Here is a 17,439-nt window from a genome sequence, read left to right on the forward strand (position 1 = left end):
CCAGCCACTCCTTGGAAACCCTCCCTATACTGTTGGAAACACTGTATAGGGTTACTATGAGTGGGAACCAACTGAAAGGCACTTAACAACAAGAAGTGTGGCACTGTAGGATTAGTGGTTCAAACCCACCATCTGTTCCTTAGAAGCCCTACATAGGTCACAGAACCTTAGAAATTCCTCGTTCACTGTTGCTTCCCATTTATTACATAATTTTGTGTGCTAGTATGTATATAAGCTTTGACCCACAAATAATACCCACAACAATTTTAGATGTTTATATTTTTGCTTTTTTCAGGTTTAAAGTTGGAAGTTTTTCAGACCATTATATGAAAATGCTGCTGATTTTTTTCCTCATAATAATTTGTTCCCATGTTTCTGTGAACCAGGACTCTGGTAAGGCAAAAAAAGAGAGAGAGACTTATTTTCCTTAACTTTCATTGTGGTAAATAGATAATATGCATATTTGACCTACTTAAAAGTCAAGAATTTTATTATTGTGTTGGTCTATTTTTATTTTTGGTGTTTTATTTTTGGTGGTCAAAGTGGTGGCAGTTTGATTCCTTATTAATGTCATCTCTGTTCCTTTAAATATCATTTGTTTCTGGGCCTTTTTCTTTGTTAACAATAAACAGATGAAAGCTGTCATTTTGTCCTCAGTTTCAACCCCTTTTGGCTCACTGGGAAGTTACATGAAAATTCTATCCATTAACATTAGGTTCAGTCCTGGAAAATCTGGAATGTCTCTTCCTAATTCATTTGTGCCCAAGTGATATCTTGGTGAAGTGCCCAGAATTTGCACCGATTTAAACTGCTTGTTTGCTTATTGCAAACAAAGTGCATTCCCACTGGACAGGAAGTTCTACAGTTACTTTCTACTCACACAGGCACTTAGTCTTGAACCTAATGATTCTCTCCTACATAAAATATATAATTCTAGATACCTAGTTTTGAATCTATCATTGGATAAAAATTTTAAAGTTAAGAAGAATATTGTATTCCTACAGAAAAATTACACTTTGATGAGAACTAAAACTATAATCCCTTTCCTAGCCCGAGATATATTGGTTTTCATCACATTCTACATATGTGAGAATACATTTACCAATTATAATGCCTACTCATATGATTTCTCAAAAAACAACCTTAAATAGATTAAGGCAAACTCGTATTTTTTAGACCTCCAAGTTGATACTTTGAAATATAAAACTAATGTGTTTTATAAATTGGTCTGTTCATCTGTTGTATTGTTTAAATGGAAGTCACAATGACAGACTGTCTTTCAAATTTCACCTTTTAAACAAATTCAAAGCAATTTGATTCTTGATTAAAATTTTTATCCTGTTGATATAAAGTGGGATCAAATTTGGAAACTAAAAAAAAAGTCAAAGGAGAAATTATTCACAAAAGGTATAAACATGATTTTTTTTTTTTAAACTATATTTACCAACTAATTCCTTGTGCAAGCTATGGTTAATTTTGGAATTAGTTCAAATGAGGGGCTATAATTAATGAATAGGGTAAAGAATCAAATAATTTATTTTCCTTGAGAGAATTGTAAATTTCTATTCTTTGGGAAGGAAAGAAGAAAATAAAAGAGGAAAGTAAGTTTTCTTTCATATAGTTGGCATTAAACATGACAGCAAGTGTTTAAAGTTTTGGCTTTGTGTGTTTGTTGTGGTTTTGTAGGCCCTGAGTATGCAGATGTTGTGTTTCTGGTGGACAGCTCTGATCACCTGGGAGCTAAGTCCTTTCCATTTGTGAAAGCATTCATCAACAAAATGATCAACAGTCTCCCCATAGAGGCCAACAAATACCGGGTGGCCCTGGCCCAGTACAGCAACAAACTCCACAGTGAATTCCAACTGAGCACCTTCAAGAGCAAGAACCCCATGTTGAACCATCTCAAGAAGAACTTTGGGTTCATTGGTGGATCCCTGCGGATAGGAAATGCCCTTCAGGAGGTTCACAAGACCTATTTTTCTGCACCCACAAATGGAAGAGACAAAAAACAGTTTCCTCCCATCTTGGTGGTCCTAGCTTCGGCCGAGTCTGAAGATGATGTAGAAGAGGCAGCTAGGGCCCTGCGGAATGATGGGGTGAGAATTGTCTCTGTGGGAATGCAGAGAGCTTCTGAGGAAAACCTGAAGGCCATGGCCATGCCTCAGTTTCATTATCACCTTCGTACAGCCAGAGACCTCAACACATTTTCCCAAAATATGACGCAGATCATCAAGGATGTAACCCAGTACAAGGTAGCAGAAGCCAAAGATGTCCTTGTAGAAGGTGGGTTTACATGTAGAAATGATGACAAGATGCTTTTGAAAAGTCAGCATAGAGAGAATGGAAATACTATGAAGATTCCTTGTCCCAAGGCTGAATTTTCAGAATGTTAAATATATTGTGTTCTAGAAGGCCCAACAATTGTGGCCACTTAAAACCCAGTGAACCCACAACCTTGCTTCTTTCTCTACATATAACTTACTTGTATTGTGCACCACTCACAGACTTTTTTAAAATCCAGGGCTACCATCTCCCTGGCACCCAACTTAATTCTAAGTGACTTCCTTGGGCATTAGCTACTATGTCATTTTTATTGTGGGTGAATTAAAAAGGCAAATTTGCTCCTAAAAAAATTCTTGACTAGTGAATTGACATGATTTAATCACAGAATCTTAAAGCTAGAAACAACTTCAGATAATCCAGGTCTCTATGGGGTGCTGTAGGATCAGCACTGGACTGCCAACCACAGGGTCAGCAGTTCCAACCCTATCCGCTGCTCACTCAAAAGCACTTAACAACAACAATCTATTTTTTGGAGTGGAAACTGTGGTTATCCTTAGAGATGATGTGGAAATTTGAAGTTAGAGCAGGATCAGGTGTTCTGAGCCCCCGGCCATGTGCAGGTCACTCTGCTTCCCTCCCCGCTGCTTTGTTCTGAGTATTTTTCTTGTGGGAATCTCTGAAAATATAAACCCTTATTATTGACCATCCCTTGATAGTATTTGGATTATATCTCCTGATTATGATATTGATGATGATTGAAATTATTTTAATATGACAGTCATTGTTGTTGTTAAGTGCCATTGAGTTGGTTCCAACTCATAGCAACCCTCTGTAGGGTGTCCAAGGCGTAGCTGGTGAGAATGAATCACTAACCTTGTGGCTCAAACTGACCTTCTAGTCGAATGCTTATACTACAGTGCCACACCAGACTCCATAACAGTCATGTTGTTGTTAAGTGCTGTTGACTTGGTTCTGACCCATAGTGACCCTGTATATGGTTTCCAAGGAGCAGCTTGAACCACTGACCTTGCAGTACAAACCAACTTTGCAGTCCAGCATATTAACCCACAGTGCCACACCAGGACAGATATAGATACTGGTCATTAAATAAAGCTAAGTACATTATCTTATTTAATCCCCATAACAACTGTTCAAGTATGAAGTAATTTTTATTACTATTTTCTCCATTTTACAGAAAGGGAAACTGAAGCTAGGTGTTTGGGCAAAATCCAATATTGGATCCCAGTCCCTCTGATTTCAGCTTCATAATCACTTCATATAATTCCTTCTTTCTTTAAGGGTACAGCCAAGCTGTGGCAGATGTTCTTCATGCCTTCTAATTCTGAGCAGAGATGCTGAACATCCAACTAAAACTATGCTTATTCCTTTCTTGCCTGCACAGTTTGCCAAGGCCTTTCTGTGGCTGACGTTGTATTCCTATTGGATGTGTCCATCAATGGTAGCCAGGAGAATTTTGACTATCTTAAAGACTTCCTGGAAGAGAGTGTCTCTGCTCTTGACATAAAGGAACATTGCACGAGGGTTGGCCTTGTGGCCTATAGTAATGAGACAACAGTGATCAATTCATTGAGCAGAGGCATAAATAAGTCAGAGGTTCTCCAGCACATACAGAACCTGTCTCCCAAGTATGGAAAGGCCTACACTGGAGCTGCCATCAGGAAGATCAAGAAGGAAGTCTTCAGTGTACGGGATGGCAGTCGGAAGAATCAAGGGGTGCCTCAGATTGCAGTGCTGGTGACACATAGACCATCCGAAGACAATGTGACCAAGGCAGCTGTGAACCTCCGGCGTGAGGGTGTGACCATCTTCACCATGGGCATAGAGGGGGCCAGTGACACACAGCTGGAAAAGATAGCTTCTCATCCGGCCGAGCAGTACGTCTCGAAACTGAAAACATTCCCTGACCTGGCCGCCCATAACCAGACTTTCTTGAAGAAGCTGAGGAATCAAATAACACACACAGTTTCTGTCTTCTCTGAACGGACAGAAACCCTCAAATCAGGTAAGGTCTTTGCTGCAGAAAGATTTTTCAAGCCAATTTTTTCTTTCTTCTTTGTCTCATCTCTTTTCGTCTTTCATGCTTTATATATACAAAAGGTATTAAAGGGATGCGGTATGAGTGAGAAAAACAAGTCTCTAATTTTTCACTTTAGATTGATAATACGAAGTGTATTTTGCAGGGCGATATAGGCTATTTACATTGCCCAAAAAGAGAAGGAATTTCCCTTTTTACTTCCTATTTTGGGGAGTTCTAATTTGATTAATTTTATGGAGAACGGAGTATGATTTGGCTCTGTGGTTTAACACGTTGGACTACAAACTCAGTTTGAACCACAAGGTCTGTGGTTCACTATGGGTCAGAACTAATTTGATGGCACTTTACAACAACAACAATCCCAGAATACCATACTTGGCTATTTTTCTTCCTTCTATTTTTTTTTTTTTCTCTCTTCCCTTTTTCTCTCATGTTCCCTTTCTCTTTCCTTTACTCTCTTCTTTTAACTTTTCATTATAGATTGAGTGAAAATTTACAGATCATCAGTTATGTTTTCAATGAACCACACACTTTGTTTCATTTGAATGATTATAATCCTTTCATGTAACATCACTTATCCCACTTTCTGTGATTCTTGTTTCTATTCCACCTTCTTTCCCAACCTTTCTGAATTTTTGTCCTTAGGTAAATGCTGCCCTTTCCATTTTGAATGCTTGGCCATTCCATGGTATGCATACCTTACTTGTGTTGTTGTAACCCTTATATACCTATCTATTGCTTGGCTAAAAGTTGAACCGCAAGGGTGAGTTTTGGTCCAAACCTAAAGGGTGACCAAGGGCCACTGTCTTGGGTTTCTCCAGTCTCTTTCTGACCAGTAAACCTGTTTTGTTTTGTTTTTGTTTTTTTAAAACATTTTTTAGTTATGTTCTCCCATGCTATCCAGGACTTTTCAGAACACTAGTGGTAGCCAGGTACCATCTAGTTATTCTGTCTCAGAGTTGTGGAGACTAATATTCACATGCTCCATTTGTCCATTGGGCCAGCTGATTCCAAGTGAATCAATTTTCATCATTCTTCTTTTATTCATACAGGAAGAGACCAATGGATACTCCTTATATGGCCACTCATGAGCTTTTAAGATCCTTGTAGCTACTCACAGTAGAACATAGAACATTGTATTCATGGACTATGCCATGTGAACTGACCATGGTGTCCTTGAGACTATTGTCCTGAGCCCCCAGGCACAGAAACTCACTCCTTCAAGGTGCTTGGTAATGCTTGAGAAGTTTTCATAATTTTTACCCTGTATGCTCCACCACATTCTTGGATTTGTTTGCAGCAAAAGTAAATACTGCTGTATAAATATCCTTTGTCAAACAAGTCTATATGTTTGTGGGGGATATTCCCACTCTTAATTCTTTTCTTTTGATATTTCTTTCTCTCTCTTTTCTTCTTTCCTTATCTTCAAACTCCAATTTATGGAATAAATAGAAAGTATAAATTTGGTAGGAACCCTGATGGTGCAGTTAAATCACTTCACTGCGAACTGAAAGATTGGCGTCTCAAATCCACCAGCTGCTCTGAAGACAAAGATGTGGCAGTCTGCTTCTGTAAATATCATTACTGTTAAGTGCTGCCAAGTCGGTCTCTACTCACAGGGTTTCTGGGGCTATAAATCTTTTTCTCCCAGCGACCTGCTGGTAGTTTCTAACTGCTGACTATCTGATTAGCAGCCTGACTCATAACCACTATGCTACCAGATCTCCTTTGACTTATAATGTTGTTGTTGTTAAGTGCCGTTGAATTGGTTCTGATGCATAGCGATCCTGTATAGAGTTTCCGAGGAACAACTGGTGAGCTTGAACTGTCAACCTTGTGGTTCAAACTGACTTTGCAGTCCAGTGGATTAACCCACAGCACCACACCAGAGCTCCTTAGACTTATAATGTTGTTGTTGTTGTTGTTAGACATCATTATAAAGTCACACAGCTGGTTAGTGCTGGAGCCACATACAGTAAAGTGGTAAAGCAGCTCCCCCACATATAATAGAACTCTTTAGGCTCTAGATCTTTATATCATTTTCTCTCTTCTTCTCCATGCTATTGTTATCTAATATTTAATTTCTCCCAAGATTTTAAACACTGTCAAGTTAATAATAACAATTTTAACAATAATGTTGTTATTCTTAAGTGCTGTTGAATCAGTTCCGACTCATAGTGACCCTGTGTAGGGTTTCTGAGGAGCAGCCGGTGGGTTTGAACCACAGACCTTGCAGTTCAAACCAACCTTGCAGTCCAGCGCATTACCCTGTAGTACCACACCAGAATTCCAGATTACAGCCTTGGAAATCCTATGGGGCAGTTCTTCTTGGTCCTGCAAAGTTTCTATAAACTGGAATTGACTTGATGGCAATTGGCTACGATTTATATTGAGCCTGGGTTAATGAATTTGCTATGAAGTTTCATTCCAGTACCTGAGGGTTTTTTAGCGAGAGATAGAAATCAATGTACTCTGTGTATTTTAACATATTGCATGTATAAACACACATTCTAAGTAACTATATGGTGTCCTGGTATGGTGCTGTGGAACCAGCAGTGGACTATGAACCACAAGGTCGCTAGTTCAAACCCACCAACCACTCCTTTGACACCCAATACAGGGTCGCTATGATTGGGTTAACAGCACTTAACTCATAGCAACCCTGTATAGGGTGTCCAAGGAGTGGCTGGTAGGTTTGGACCAACAACCTTGTGGTTCATAGTCCACTGCTGATCCTACACATATATATGGAGTCCTGGTGTGGTGCTGTAGGATCAGCAGTGGGCTGTGAGCTCCAAGATTACAACAACATCAATATGTATGAATATATTCTTAGAAAAATATTTAAAGCATGTGAACTATAAAAACAACATTGTCCTTACATACGTGAAACAAAACCAAACCCACTGTCCCTGAGTTAATTTCTAAGTCTGCAAATCTTTTTGAGAGCAGAAAGCTTTATCTTTCTACAGAGAAACAGCTAGTGGATTTGAACTGCTGAACTTGTAGTTAGCAGTCAGTGCTTACCCTACAGGTCCTCCAAAGCTCCTACATAAAGTTCCTGACAATCCCTGTGCTTTACTTATTTGACTAGGTATGAGTGAGGGGTAAATAAGTTATTCAATATTTTAGGAAAGAGAATTCACACGACCACAATGTTCAGTTTAATACTTCCTGCATTTCACAACACACCTCTTGACATTTTGCTAAGCTGTTATTTACTAAAGAGAGAATTTACTTTTTAAAGCATTTAAAATTTTCCTTCCTAATCTTTATACTGTATTCGGGTTTATCCTAACTCATAGCAGAGAAATACCAAAGTAGCATTAAAGTGCCAGAAGCAATTCATTTGTCCCAAGTGATACTAAAATCCATAATATTAACTCTGTCTCTTAAGCCTAAGAGAGGTGGTGCCTAACTTTCTGTCTGGAGAAGTTCCCACTTAGTTGTCTTCCCATCTGCTCCCATTTCTTCTCCACACGTGCCCAGGTGCCAGACTCAGTGTTTTGTTCCGTTTTAGGTTGTGTGGACACGGAAGAAGCTGACATCTATCTGCTCATCGATGGCTCAGGGAACACCCAGCCCACCGACTTCCAAGAAATGAAGACATTTCTGTCAGAGATTGTAGGGATGTTCAACATCGCTCCCCATAAGGTGCGGTTTGGAGCAGTCCAGTACGCCGACACCTGGGACTTGGAATTTGAGATCAATAAATACTCAAACAAGCATGATTTGGGAAAGGCCATTGAGAACATTAGGCAGATGGGTGGCAATATAAAGACAGGTGCGGCCCTGAATTTCACTCTGCAGCTGTTGCAAAAGGCAAAGAAACAGCGAGGAAATAAAGTGCCATGTCACCTTATTGTCCTAACAAATGGCATGTCCAAGGATAGTATCTTGGAGCCCTCGAACAGACTGAGAGAAGAGCACATCAATGTTTATGCTATTGGGGTCAAGGACGCCAACCAAACGCAGCTGCGTGAAATTGCAGGCGAGGAAAAGAGAGCATACTACGTGCATGACTTTGACTCTTTGAAAGACATAAGAAACCAAGTTGTTCAAGAAATCTGCACTAAAGAAGGTAAGAGAAATGGTGTCACGACCATTTGACTTCACATTCACCTTTTGACTTAAGCTCAAAAATTGCCTTCCTGGCAAGAGTTGACAATGATGGTTTAGAGAAATAATATAAATTTCTAAGTTAAGATTTGTTGGCCTGAGTAACTGTGTTTGCTCTCCAGAACAAAAACAAAGGTTCATTATGGCACTGTGGGTTAATGAACTGGACCACAAGGTCAGTTTGAACCAAAAGGTTGGTGGTTCAAGCTCACCATCTGCTCCTTGAAACCCTATACAGGGTCACTATGGGTCAGAGCTGACTCGACGGCACTTAACAACAACAACAACATAGCATTGCTGATATTTGGGAGTTTCTCTACTAAGTACTAATTGGCTTCTTCTCACAGTCCCTGCTAAAATAGGTATGCATGGCATGAACAATGCATACCTAACATGGCAAGTAATTTCAGGTTTGAGAAGTACTTCAGTTTTATTTAAATTGTTTGTAACATTTTTCATGAAATATTTTAGAGTTATATTAGTAGTTTGCAATCAGGAATGATTTTTCCCCATCAGGGGACATTTGACAATGTATGAGTCAGAACTGACTCTACAGCACTTAACAACAACCAAGAGACACTTGTTACAATGTCTAAAGATACTTGTCCTTGTTACAATTGAGGGAATGCGATGAGCATTAAATGGTTAGACAGTCTCCAGTGTCCCACAATGCACAAATAGCCTCCCATAATAAAGAATTAAGTGGTACAACATGTCCATAGTACTAAGGTTGAGAAACCATAAGTTATATATTAAAGCAAATTGTTGTTGTTAAATGCCATCTAGTGGGTTCTGACTCACAGTGACTCTGTATAGGATTTCCAAGGCTGTATGTTTGTGGAAGTCCTGGTGTGGCGCTGCAGGTTAATGCACTGGATTGCAAGGTTGATCTGAACCGCAAGGTCAGTGGTTCAAGCTCAACAAACACTCCTTGGAAACCCTATACAGGGTCACTATGAGTTGGAACCAACTTGACAGCACTTAACAACAAAAATCTTTGCAGGAGCAGAAAGCTTCATCTTCTAAACAGCTAGGTTTAACTGCTGATCTTATGGCTCTCAGTCCAGTGCTTATCTTACAGAGCCACCATGCTCCCTAAAGCAAAAGCAAATTATTAAATAACAAATATAATAGCTTTCAAGGCTTTATTTACTTGGTAACAATCCTGACCAAGGACACACTTAATCTCAATTTAGAATCATTTGTGTTTTGGGTTTTCCCATTCACCCTTTTTTTTTTTTTTTTTTATGTAGCAGATTTGAGTAAATAATCTTATTTCTCTCATGCAGCCTGTAAAGAGATGAAAGCCGACATCATGTTTCTCGTGGACAGTTCTGGTAGTATAGGACCTGAAAACTTCAGCAAAATGAAAACATTTATGAAAAACCTGGTGAGCAAATCTCAGATTGGTGCCGATCGGGTACAAATTGGTGTCGTCCAGTTCAGCGACATCAATAAAGAGGAGTTTCCACTCAACAAATTCATGTCCCATAGTGAAATTTCAGATGCAATAGATCGTATGCCACTCATTGGAGAAACTACTATGACTGGCAGCGCCCTGACCTTTGTGTCTCAATACTTCAGTCCCGCCAAGGGGGCCCGGCCCAATGTCAGGAAGTTTCTCATCCTCATCACGGATGGCCAAGCTCACGACATAGTAAAGGACCCAGCAGTGGCACTTCGGCAAAAAGGTGTCATTATCTACTCTGTAGGGGTGTTTGGTTCCAATGTTACCCAGCTCGAAGAGATCAGCGGGAAGCCGGAGATGGTTTTTTATGTTGAAAATTTTGACATTCTGCAGCACATTGAAGATGATCTTGTTTTTGGAATTTGCAGCCCCCGTGAAGGTAAGCATGGGCACATTCTCTAAAGGAATTATCGAAACATCAGGTGTCAGTGATACTTGTTATTTCTTGAATTGACAGACTCTTATTTGAACATTGCAAACTTTAGTTCAAAATGTATCCTAACGGCTTTTGACCTGCGTGTGAAATGCAACTTTCCTGAATGTAACTGCTGAACTAAGTAGTCTGGTTAGTATGAAGGAACAAATAGCACTGGTGCGATTAATGCTCCATTTAAGAAAAGTCTTAGGCCATGTTCTCTAGAAGCAAAATGTGAGTCCTGGATTCTTGTGGATGTAATTTATGGAGAGGGAGTTCTCAGAGATAAAGAAAGCAGGGAAGGGTACAAGAGGAGAGCAGCAGATGGTCTTAGCTGGAATCCAGCTTCAGCCTCATGAATTACACCAGAGTTGGTCCCTCCTGAAGGCAAGAACCCCTGTGTCGTGGGCTACACATGGACTGCTGAGGTAGACAGTTGAGGTTTATAACCTCCTGCCAAAGGAGGCTCTCATTCGGCCTAGCATCCACCACAAATATATTTTGGCAGTTTATAAAAAGGAACACTTGTATGAAATAACATGTTTTATAAAACAATTGATATTCATTAAATCTTATAAAGGAGGAATTTAGTAAGGCAGAGGCATTCTGGAAAGTCTCTATAAAGGAGATAGATCTTAATGGAGTTTTGAAGACAGAGAGGAACATTGTTCAATTATTCAAATTATGTTCAATTCACACTAGGAAGTTTTATGATCATGGTTAGCATTTTTAGGAAAGAGGAATATACCTGATATGTATTCACTATAATACCACTTGGAACCAAACTGAACTCTTAGTTACTTATTTATTTTTCAGTTTTTATTGTGAACTGAGTGATAGTTTACATGGGAAAACATTGGCTTTACACCATCTTTTCATTGCAATGATTACAATCTCCTTTGTGCATCATCATTCAACAGTATTTGCTTCCAATCCCTTTGGTTTTGTTTGTTCATTTGTTGGGGGGGGGGGATATATACAAAAACACTCAGGAATATATAATTATTTAAACAACCAAAGGGCACATTCTGCAAGACTGCCACCTGGCTGCCAGCACCCAGTCCCTTTCTTTCCATGAGTCTAGAGTCCTCAGCTGCTCATCTCTACCTCTACCTCTGGTGTCATTGCCTCTCTGGATATCGTCCCACATTCCTCTTGTCCAACCTGAACTCTTAGAATGGTCCCAATGCTGAGCCCCTCAGTAGTCCAACCAGACTTTGCAGGGTATCAAAATAACATAGAGACCTTCTTCCTTATTGGAACGATCCTTGCTTAAGAATTTTGTTTAAGGTTCCTGCTGAACCATATGCATAACTTCAAGTCAGTGGGGTAAGCCCATTGAGTATAGGGTTCTTAACAACCCTACCACATAGCCAGCAAGTAACTGGTTAAGAAAGGACATTTGATGTGTCTCTGGGGAGTAGAGATTATTTCTTCAAATCTCATTTCATAAGAATGGATGAATTAACATTTGGAACACACTATTCTAAGTCCTGTAGAGAGAATGTGTGACTCAAGGTCTAAATAACTACTCAACTTAGATTGTAGTTCTCCAGAACAGATGAGTTAGAGCTTGGAACACTGTGGCCTTTGGATGGAACGTGCACTACTCAGGGCTAAAGTTTTAATTGGGTCTTTCCTGCTTGACTTTTCCATGTCCTTGAACCAAGATTAAGAAAGTGAATAGGAGGATAATGTTAGAATAACTTAGTTGTACCAAGTGAGAAATGGGTTTATAGCTACGATAAGGTTCAGTAATAAAAATAGGTAATATTTCAAGAAAGTCAGAAGGGAGAAAAACATAACCTTGAAAAGTCAGCCACCATAGAGCCATGAAAAAATATACAGTGTTATCAAAGTCATCTCTTTCTATCATTGCCCCCAAAGTTGATCTTAATAAAATCTCATAGTGCCTGTGGTTAAAAAAAAAAGAAAGAAAAAAAACACATTCATATGAATGAAAACACATGTTGAAGAAACCATTTATACAAAAAAAAAAAAAAATCACAGAATTGTAAATTATTTTTAAGTTAAAAAATACTTGAAATTTTTATTCCTGGTGATTCTGTGACAAATAGTCCTCTCATACTCCCTGTACTGGACTTCATTTCCTGTCTGCCTTGTCCTACAGTTTCACCTAGTTGAGGTTTACTGTTTACAGGCAGCACAAATGGATTTGTGTTGGTTTGGTTACTAAAGAATTGACATTTCATGTAGAACATGATCTAATGTAAAGGAGACACCAACAATTTTTTTAAATTTTAATGTCACATGGACACTATCCAGGGGGTTGGGGAGAGGAGAGGAGGCATGTGGATACTTTCTGAACCTTCTGTGTAATTTTTCTGTATACCTAAACTGCTCAAAAATGTAATGTTTTTTAAGCAAGTCTCCCAAGGTAACCAAAGCCAATTTCACATGGTTTTCCTTTCTCTTCCTCTTTTAGAATGCAAACGGATTGAAGTTTTGGATGTTGTGTTTGTGATCGATAGCTCCGGCAGCATTGACCATAATGAGTATAAGATCATGAAGGACTTTATGATAGACTTGGTGAAAAAAGCTGATGTTGGCAAGAATCACGTCCAGTTTGGTGCTCTGAAGTATGCTGATCACCCAGAGGTGCTTTTTTATCTCGACAAATTTAGCACCAAAGGGGAGGTGATTTCCATGATCCAGAATGACCAACCCATGGGGGGCAATACTTACACTGCTGAGGCACTAAGCTACTCAGATCACATGTTCACCGAAGCCAGGGGCAGCCGCCTACACAAGGGTGTCCCCCAGGTTCTCATTGTGATCACTGATGGGGAATCCCATGATTCAGATAAACTCAATGCCACAGCAAAGGCCTTGAGGGACAAGGGCATTCTTGTCCTGGCTGTGGGAATTGCTGGTGCCAATCCTGTGGAGCTGTTAGGCATGGCAGGGTCAAGTGACAAGTACTACTTTGTGGAGACTTTTGGAGGCCTGAAGGGGATAGTTTCAGATGTGTCAGCCAGTGTCTGCAACTCTTCAAAAGTCGGTAAGGTTTGTCAATTAATATTTTCCTAACATTAACAGAGGGCCAAATGAGGGATAAGCCAAAGTCAGGAGCAAGTTCTACAGAAAGGAAAAAGAATCCCTAAGAGTTTCGTAGAACTTCCCACAATTACAGAATCTCTCAATGCTGGAAAGACTTCAGGAACATTTAATTTGGCCTTCACTCCAAGCACTGGACTGCGAATCACAAGGTCAGTGATTCAAGCCTACCAGCTGCTCTGGGGGAGAAAGATGAGGCTTTCTGTGCCTGCAAAGATATAAAAAGCCTCAGAAACCCTGTACTAACTCAATGATATTTAACAACAACTCCAAAGAGAAATACCTTCTACAATATTCCTACTCACTTTTGCCTAAATTCATCTTTGTTGTTAAGTGCCGTCAAATCAGTCCTGACTCAAAGCGACCCTGTATGGGATTTCTGAAGAGCAGCTGGTAAATTTGAACTGTTGACCTTGGGGTTCAAACTGACCTGGCAGTTCAGTGCTTATCCCACAGCACCAAACCAGGACTCCAAACTCATCTAATGATGAGGAATTCACAATTTTTGAATATGCTTTATTTCTTAGAACATACATTTACTTGCATGTTATTTTCACCCACTAGGTTTTCTTCCTGCGGTTTACACAGGAAGTCAGACTCCATCTCCTCTTAAGAACCAGCATCACTGTCTCAAGTCTTTCCTCCCACAGGCTACATTCCTCAGTTCCTTCATCTACTTAGACTATGGCATAAACTTTTTTAAGATGGGAAACCCAGCTTTAAATGCTCTATTCTAGCCAAGATGCTTCCAAAGAAGACTACAGTGGGATACCCTTTACCCAGGATGCTGTGTCTCTGTTCTGACAACTAATTTCATTGCAACATTCATTTATTTATATATTTAGTCCACACTTTACACTTTTGGTTCAGAAAGAAATTGTAACTTTCTTAAAATTCCTTGAGGGAGCCCTGGTGGCATACAGATTACTCGTTGGGCTGTTAAACTGAAAGGTTCAAATCCACTAGTCACTTCATGGGAGAAAATTTGAGGCTTTCTGCTCTCATAAAGATGTATAGCCTTGGAAAGCCTATACAGGGTTGCTATGAGTCTGAACTGATTCAATGGCACACAACAACAACAGCAAAATTTCTCAGAGTCCCTGGTTGGTGCCAATGGTTAAGTGCTGGACTACTAACTAAAACGTTGGCAGTATAAGCCCACCCAGAGATGCCTCAAAGGCAGGCCTGGTGATTTGCTTCTGAAAGGTCACCCTATGGAGAAAGATCTTTGCTGCACACAGGGGGTCACCATGAGTCCAAATCGACTCAACAGCAATTAACAACAAAATTTCTTAGTATTTGTACTGAAATGTATTTTACTAAAAATATAATTTTTATTAGATGAATCCTATTAATCCAGGATTCCAACATCTTGGTACAGTTCTTATTTAATAATTACTTATTTAACTTCTTTGATTTTCCTATGCCTTCTTTCTTTACATTGCAGCTACTATATATTTTTTTTTTTCACAAAACTAACAAAAATCTTTGTGAGTGTGAGTGGAAATGGGGCAAAACTGTTCAACTGCTTGGGCCAGAAAGTTGATCTGCCCTTCTCAAATCTCAAAAATGAATTGTCCTTCTACAGTACCCTGGAGAAACAGACATAACATTTTTCATATCAAAAGCTCTCTTTAGGGCAGAAAAAGAGTACTTATATTTGAATTCCTATGTTTGGATCTGAAAGAAAAGGATTTAATGAGGTAGCCAATTGCTGAAGGATCTTTTTGCCATATTGCTTTTGATTTTATTTTTCCTTATCTCTCCTTCAGGAATCTCAGTCACATTTCATCTTTCCTGAAGCTAAAATGAGAATTAAGCTGGGCCAGTGGTGGGGTCAATGGGGAATTAAAAAAAAATGATAATGCTTACCAGAAGACTAAGGGACATACATGAGTGGGGTGCCAAGCATACCTCATTCATCAGCAATGCTCTCATATTCTTTTTGTTTTGTATTTGCTGTGTTAATGCAAGGGAAACATTTCTAATCTATTGTGCATTGTTTATCTCAAAATATTTTTCTCAAGTAAATACTTTTATATGTACCCAAAAGGGGGTAATGAAGAGGAAAACTTGCCAAACATAGGCCTAAGGCATGATTTTAAAACTCTTCTTCAGTTTCTCCTATAAACCAGAAAAGTTGGCTCACCTAAGAAGGCCAAGTCAATGATACAAACCATCTGTCTCTTCATTTGAATCCCACAATAGATGTGTATTTTGTTTTTCTTTGCTGTGCTACTCCTATCATTTGGTTTTTAGTAGGGATAAATCTGTAGCACCTGCTCCAATTCTGGGAAAAGAAAATGGCAGAAGACAGACAGAGCAAACTCAGATGTATCAAAGGGTATAAGGTATATAAAGGTGCTTGTGGTTATTGCTGCATTCCCCAAATGGTCTTTGATTTTTAATTTATCCCTAATTAATGTGACCACAGAGTAAGATAAGACAAGAATCTACTTTCATAAATATCCTTGTTTATATAGATGCAAGTATCAAATTTACTTTTGGTAAATGACAGAATAATAGCAATGTGATATTTATTGTTGCTGTGTTCCTTCTCCTCTTCTTTGTAGATTGTGAAATTGAAAAGGTAGATCTTGTTTTCCTTATGGATGGCTCTAATAGTATTCAACCACATGATTTCAAGAAGATGAAGGAATTTTTGGTATCTGTGGTTCAAGACTTTGATGTCAGCCTCAACAGAGTGCGTATAGGAGTGGCCCAGTTTAGTAATATCTATCGCCCAGAGTTTTCACTGGGAACTTTCACAGGTGAAAAGATTGCATTGCAAATTCAAAACATCGAACAGATCTTCGGGTTCACTCACATCGGCGCTGCTCTCCGGCAGGTGGAACATTACTTCCGGTCGGACATGGGCAGTAGGATCAATGTAGGTACCCCACAGGTGCTGCTGGTCCTCACTGATGGACAATCCCAAGACGAGGTGGCTCAGGATGCAGAAAACCTGAGACAGAAGGGTATCGACATCTACTCCGTGGGCATCGGGGATGTGGATGACCAGCAGCTCATTCAGATCACTGGGACCGCAGAGAAAAAACTAACGGTGGATAATTTCGACGAACTCAGCAAGGTCAAAAAAAGAATAGTTCGCAACATCTGTACCTCGGGCGGTGAGAGTAGTAAGTATAAAATGAGTTCTTCATATTTATTCCCCCACCCTCTGACTAGAATGACATTTCCCTCAAGCTCTATTTCCATCTTCTGGCGCTGGTGGGAGAATTTGGATTTTGTGCCTGTGGATTTCAAATTCAATTTTTCACAGCTATCAAGCATTTTTTGTGTATCATCTGTGAATTAAGAAATGGAGTGCTTGAGAGCTTGTGTCTTTTTCTCTCCCTTTCCTGAGAGAGCATGCCTTTTTTGTGAAAAGGAAATTTAGACTTCAGAAAGTGTGAGGAAAAGGTCCTTGTTTACAGTCTGATTGATTTCAGAGGTTTAAGGAGAAGTCTCCAGAACAAAAAATTAACTAGTTGGTGGATTTCAGTTGTCTAGCAATAGAACTGACTGGGCTGTTGAGTGTTTTGTTACAGGTATGTAAGGAATATTCTAGAAGTTCATACCTTTTTTATGAAACTTTATTTCAAGAGTATTTTCTTAAAAATTAGTACATTTTGACAGTTTTCCAACAGATAGAAGTATAGTCTTGAAGAAGTGTAACTATAATATATAGATCTTGTTAAGTGCTGTGAAATCCTGACTCAAAGCCACCCTGTGTGAAGTTTCCAAGGAGTGACAGAAGGATATATATATGTGTGTGTGTGTATATGTATGTATGTATGTATGTTGTTGTTGTTGTTAAGTGTCGTCAAACCAGTTCTGACCCATAGCGACCCTGTATAGGGTTCCCAAGAAGCAAATGGTAAGTTTAAACCACCGACCTTGTGGCTCAAACCCACCCTGTGGCTGAGTGCTTATATGTATTTGGAGCCCTGGTGAGGCACTGCGGGTTAATGCATTGGACTGCAAGGTCAGTTTGTATATATGTATGTGTGTGTGTGT

The 17,439-nt window shown here is 39.4% G+C and overlaps 1 protein-coding gene across 1 annotated transcript in view; it reads left to right on the top strand.

The window, feature by feature from the left end:
* Nucleotides 1-302: 302 nt before the first annotated feature.
* The window catches only part of COL6A6 (collagen, type VI, alpha 6), a 158,481-nt gene continuing 141,344 nt past the window's right edge, over nucleotides 303-17,439 (top strand). Inside the window, exons 1-7 of the mRNA XM_006846634.1 lie at nucleotides 303-393; nucleotides 1,687-2,283; nucleotides 3,686-4,306; nucleotides 7,860-8,420; nucleotides 9,748-10,305; nucleotides 12,788-13,363; nucleotides 15,993-16,559. Coding sequence (XP_006846697.1) covers nucleotides 327-393; nucleotides 1,687-2,283; nucleotides 3,686-4,306; nucleotides 7,860-8,420; nucleotides 9,748-10,305; nucleotides 12,788-13,363; nucleotides 15,993-16,559 — 3,547 coding nt within the window. The 5' untranslated portion in view covers nucleotides 303-326. The remainder of the gene's footprint in view (nucleotides 394-1,686; nucleotides 2,284-3,685; nucleotides 4,307-7,859; nucleotides 8,421-9,747; nucleotides 10,306-12,787; nucleotides 13,364-15,992; nucleotides 16,560-17,439) is intronic.

Source organism: Chrysochloris asiatica, unplaced genomic scaffold (assembly GCF_000296735.1).
Source record: "Chrysochloris asiatica unplaced genomic scaffold, ChrAsi1.0 scaffold00028, whole genome shotgun sequence".
Classification (NCBI taxonomy): domain Eukaryota; kingdom Metazoa; phylum Chordata; class Mammalia; order Afrosoricida; family Chrysochloridae; genus Chrysochloris; species Chrysochloris asiatica.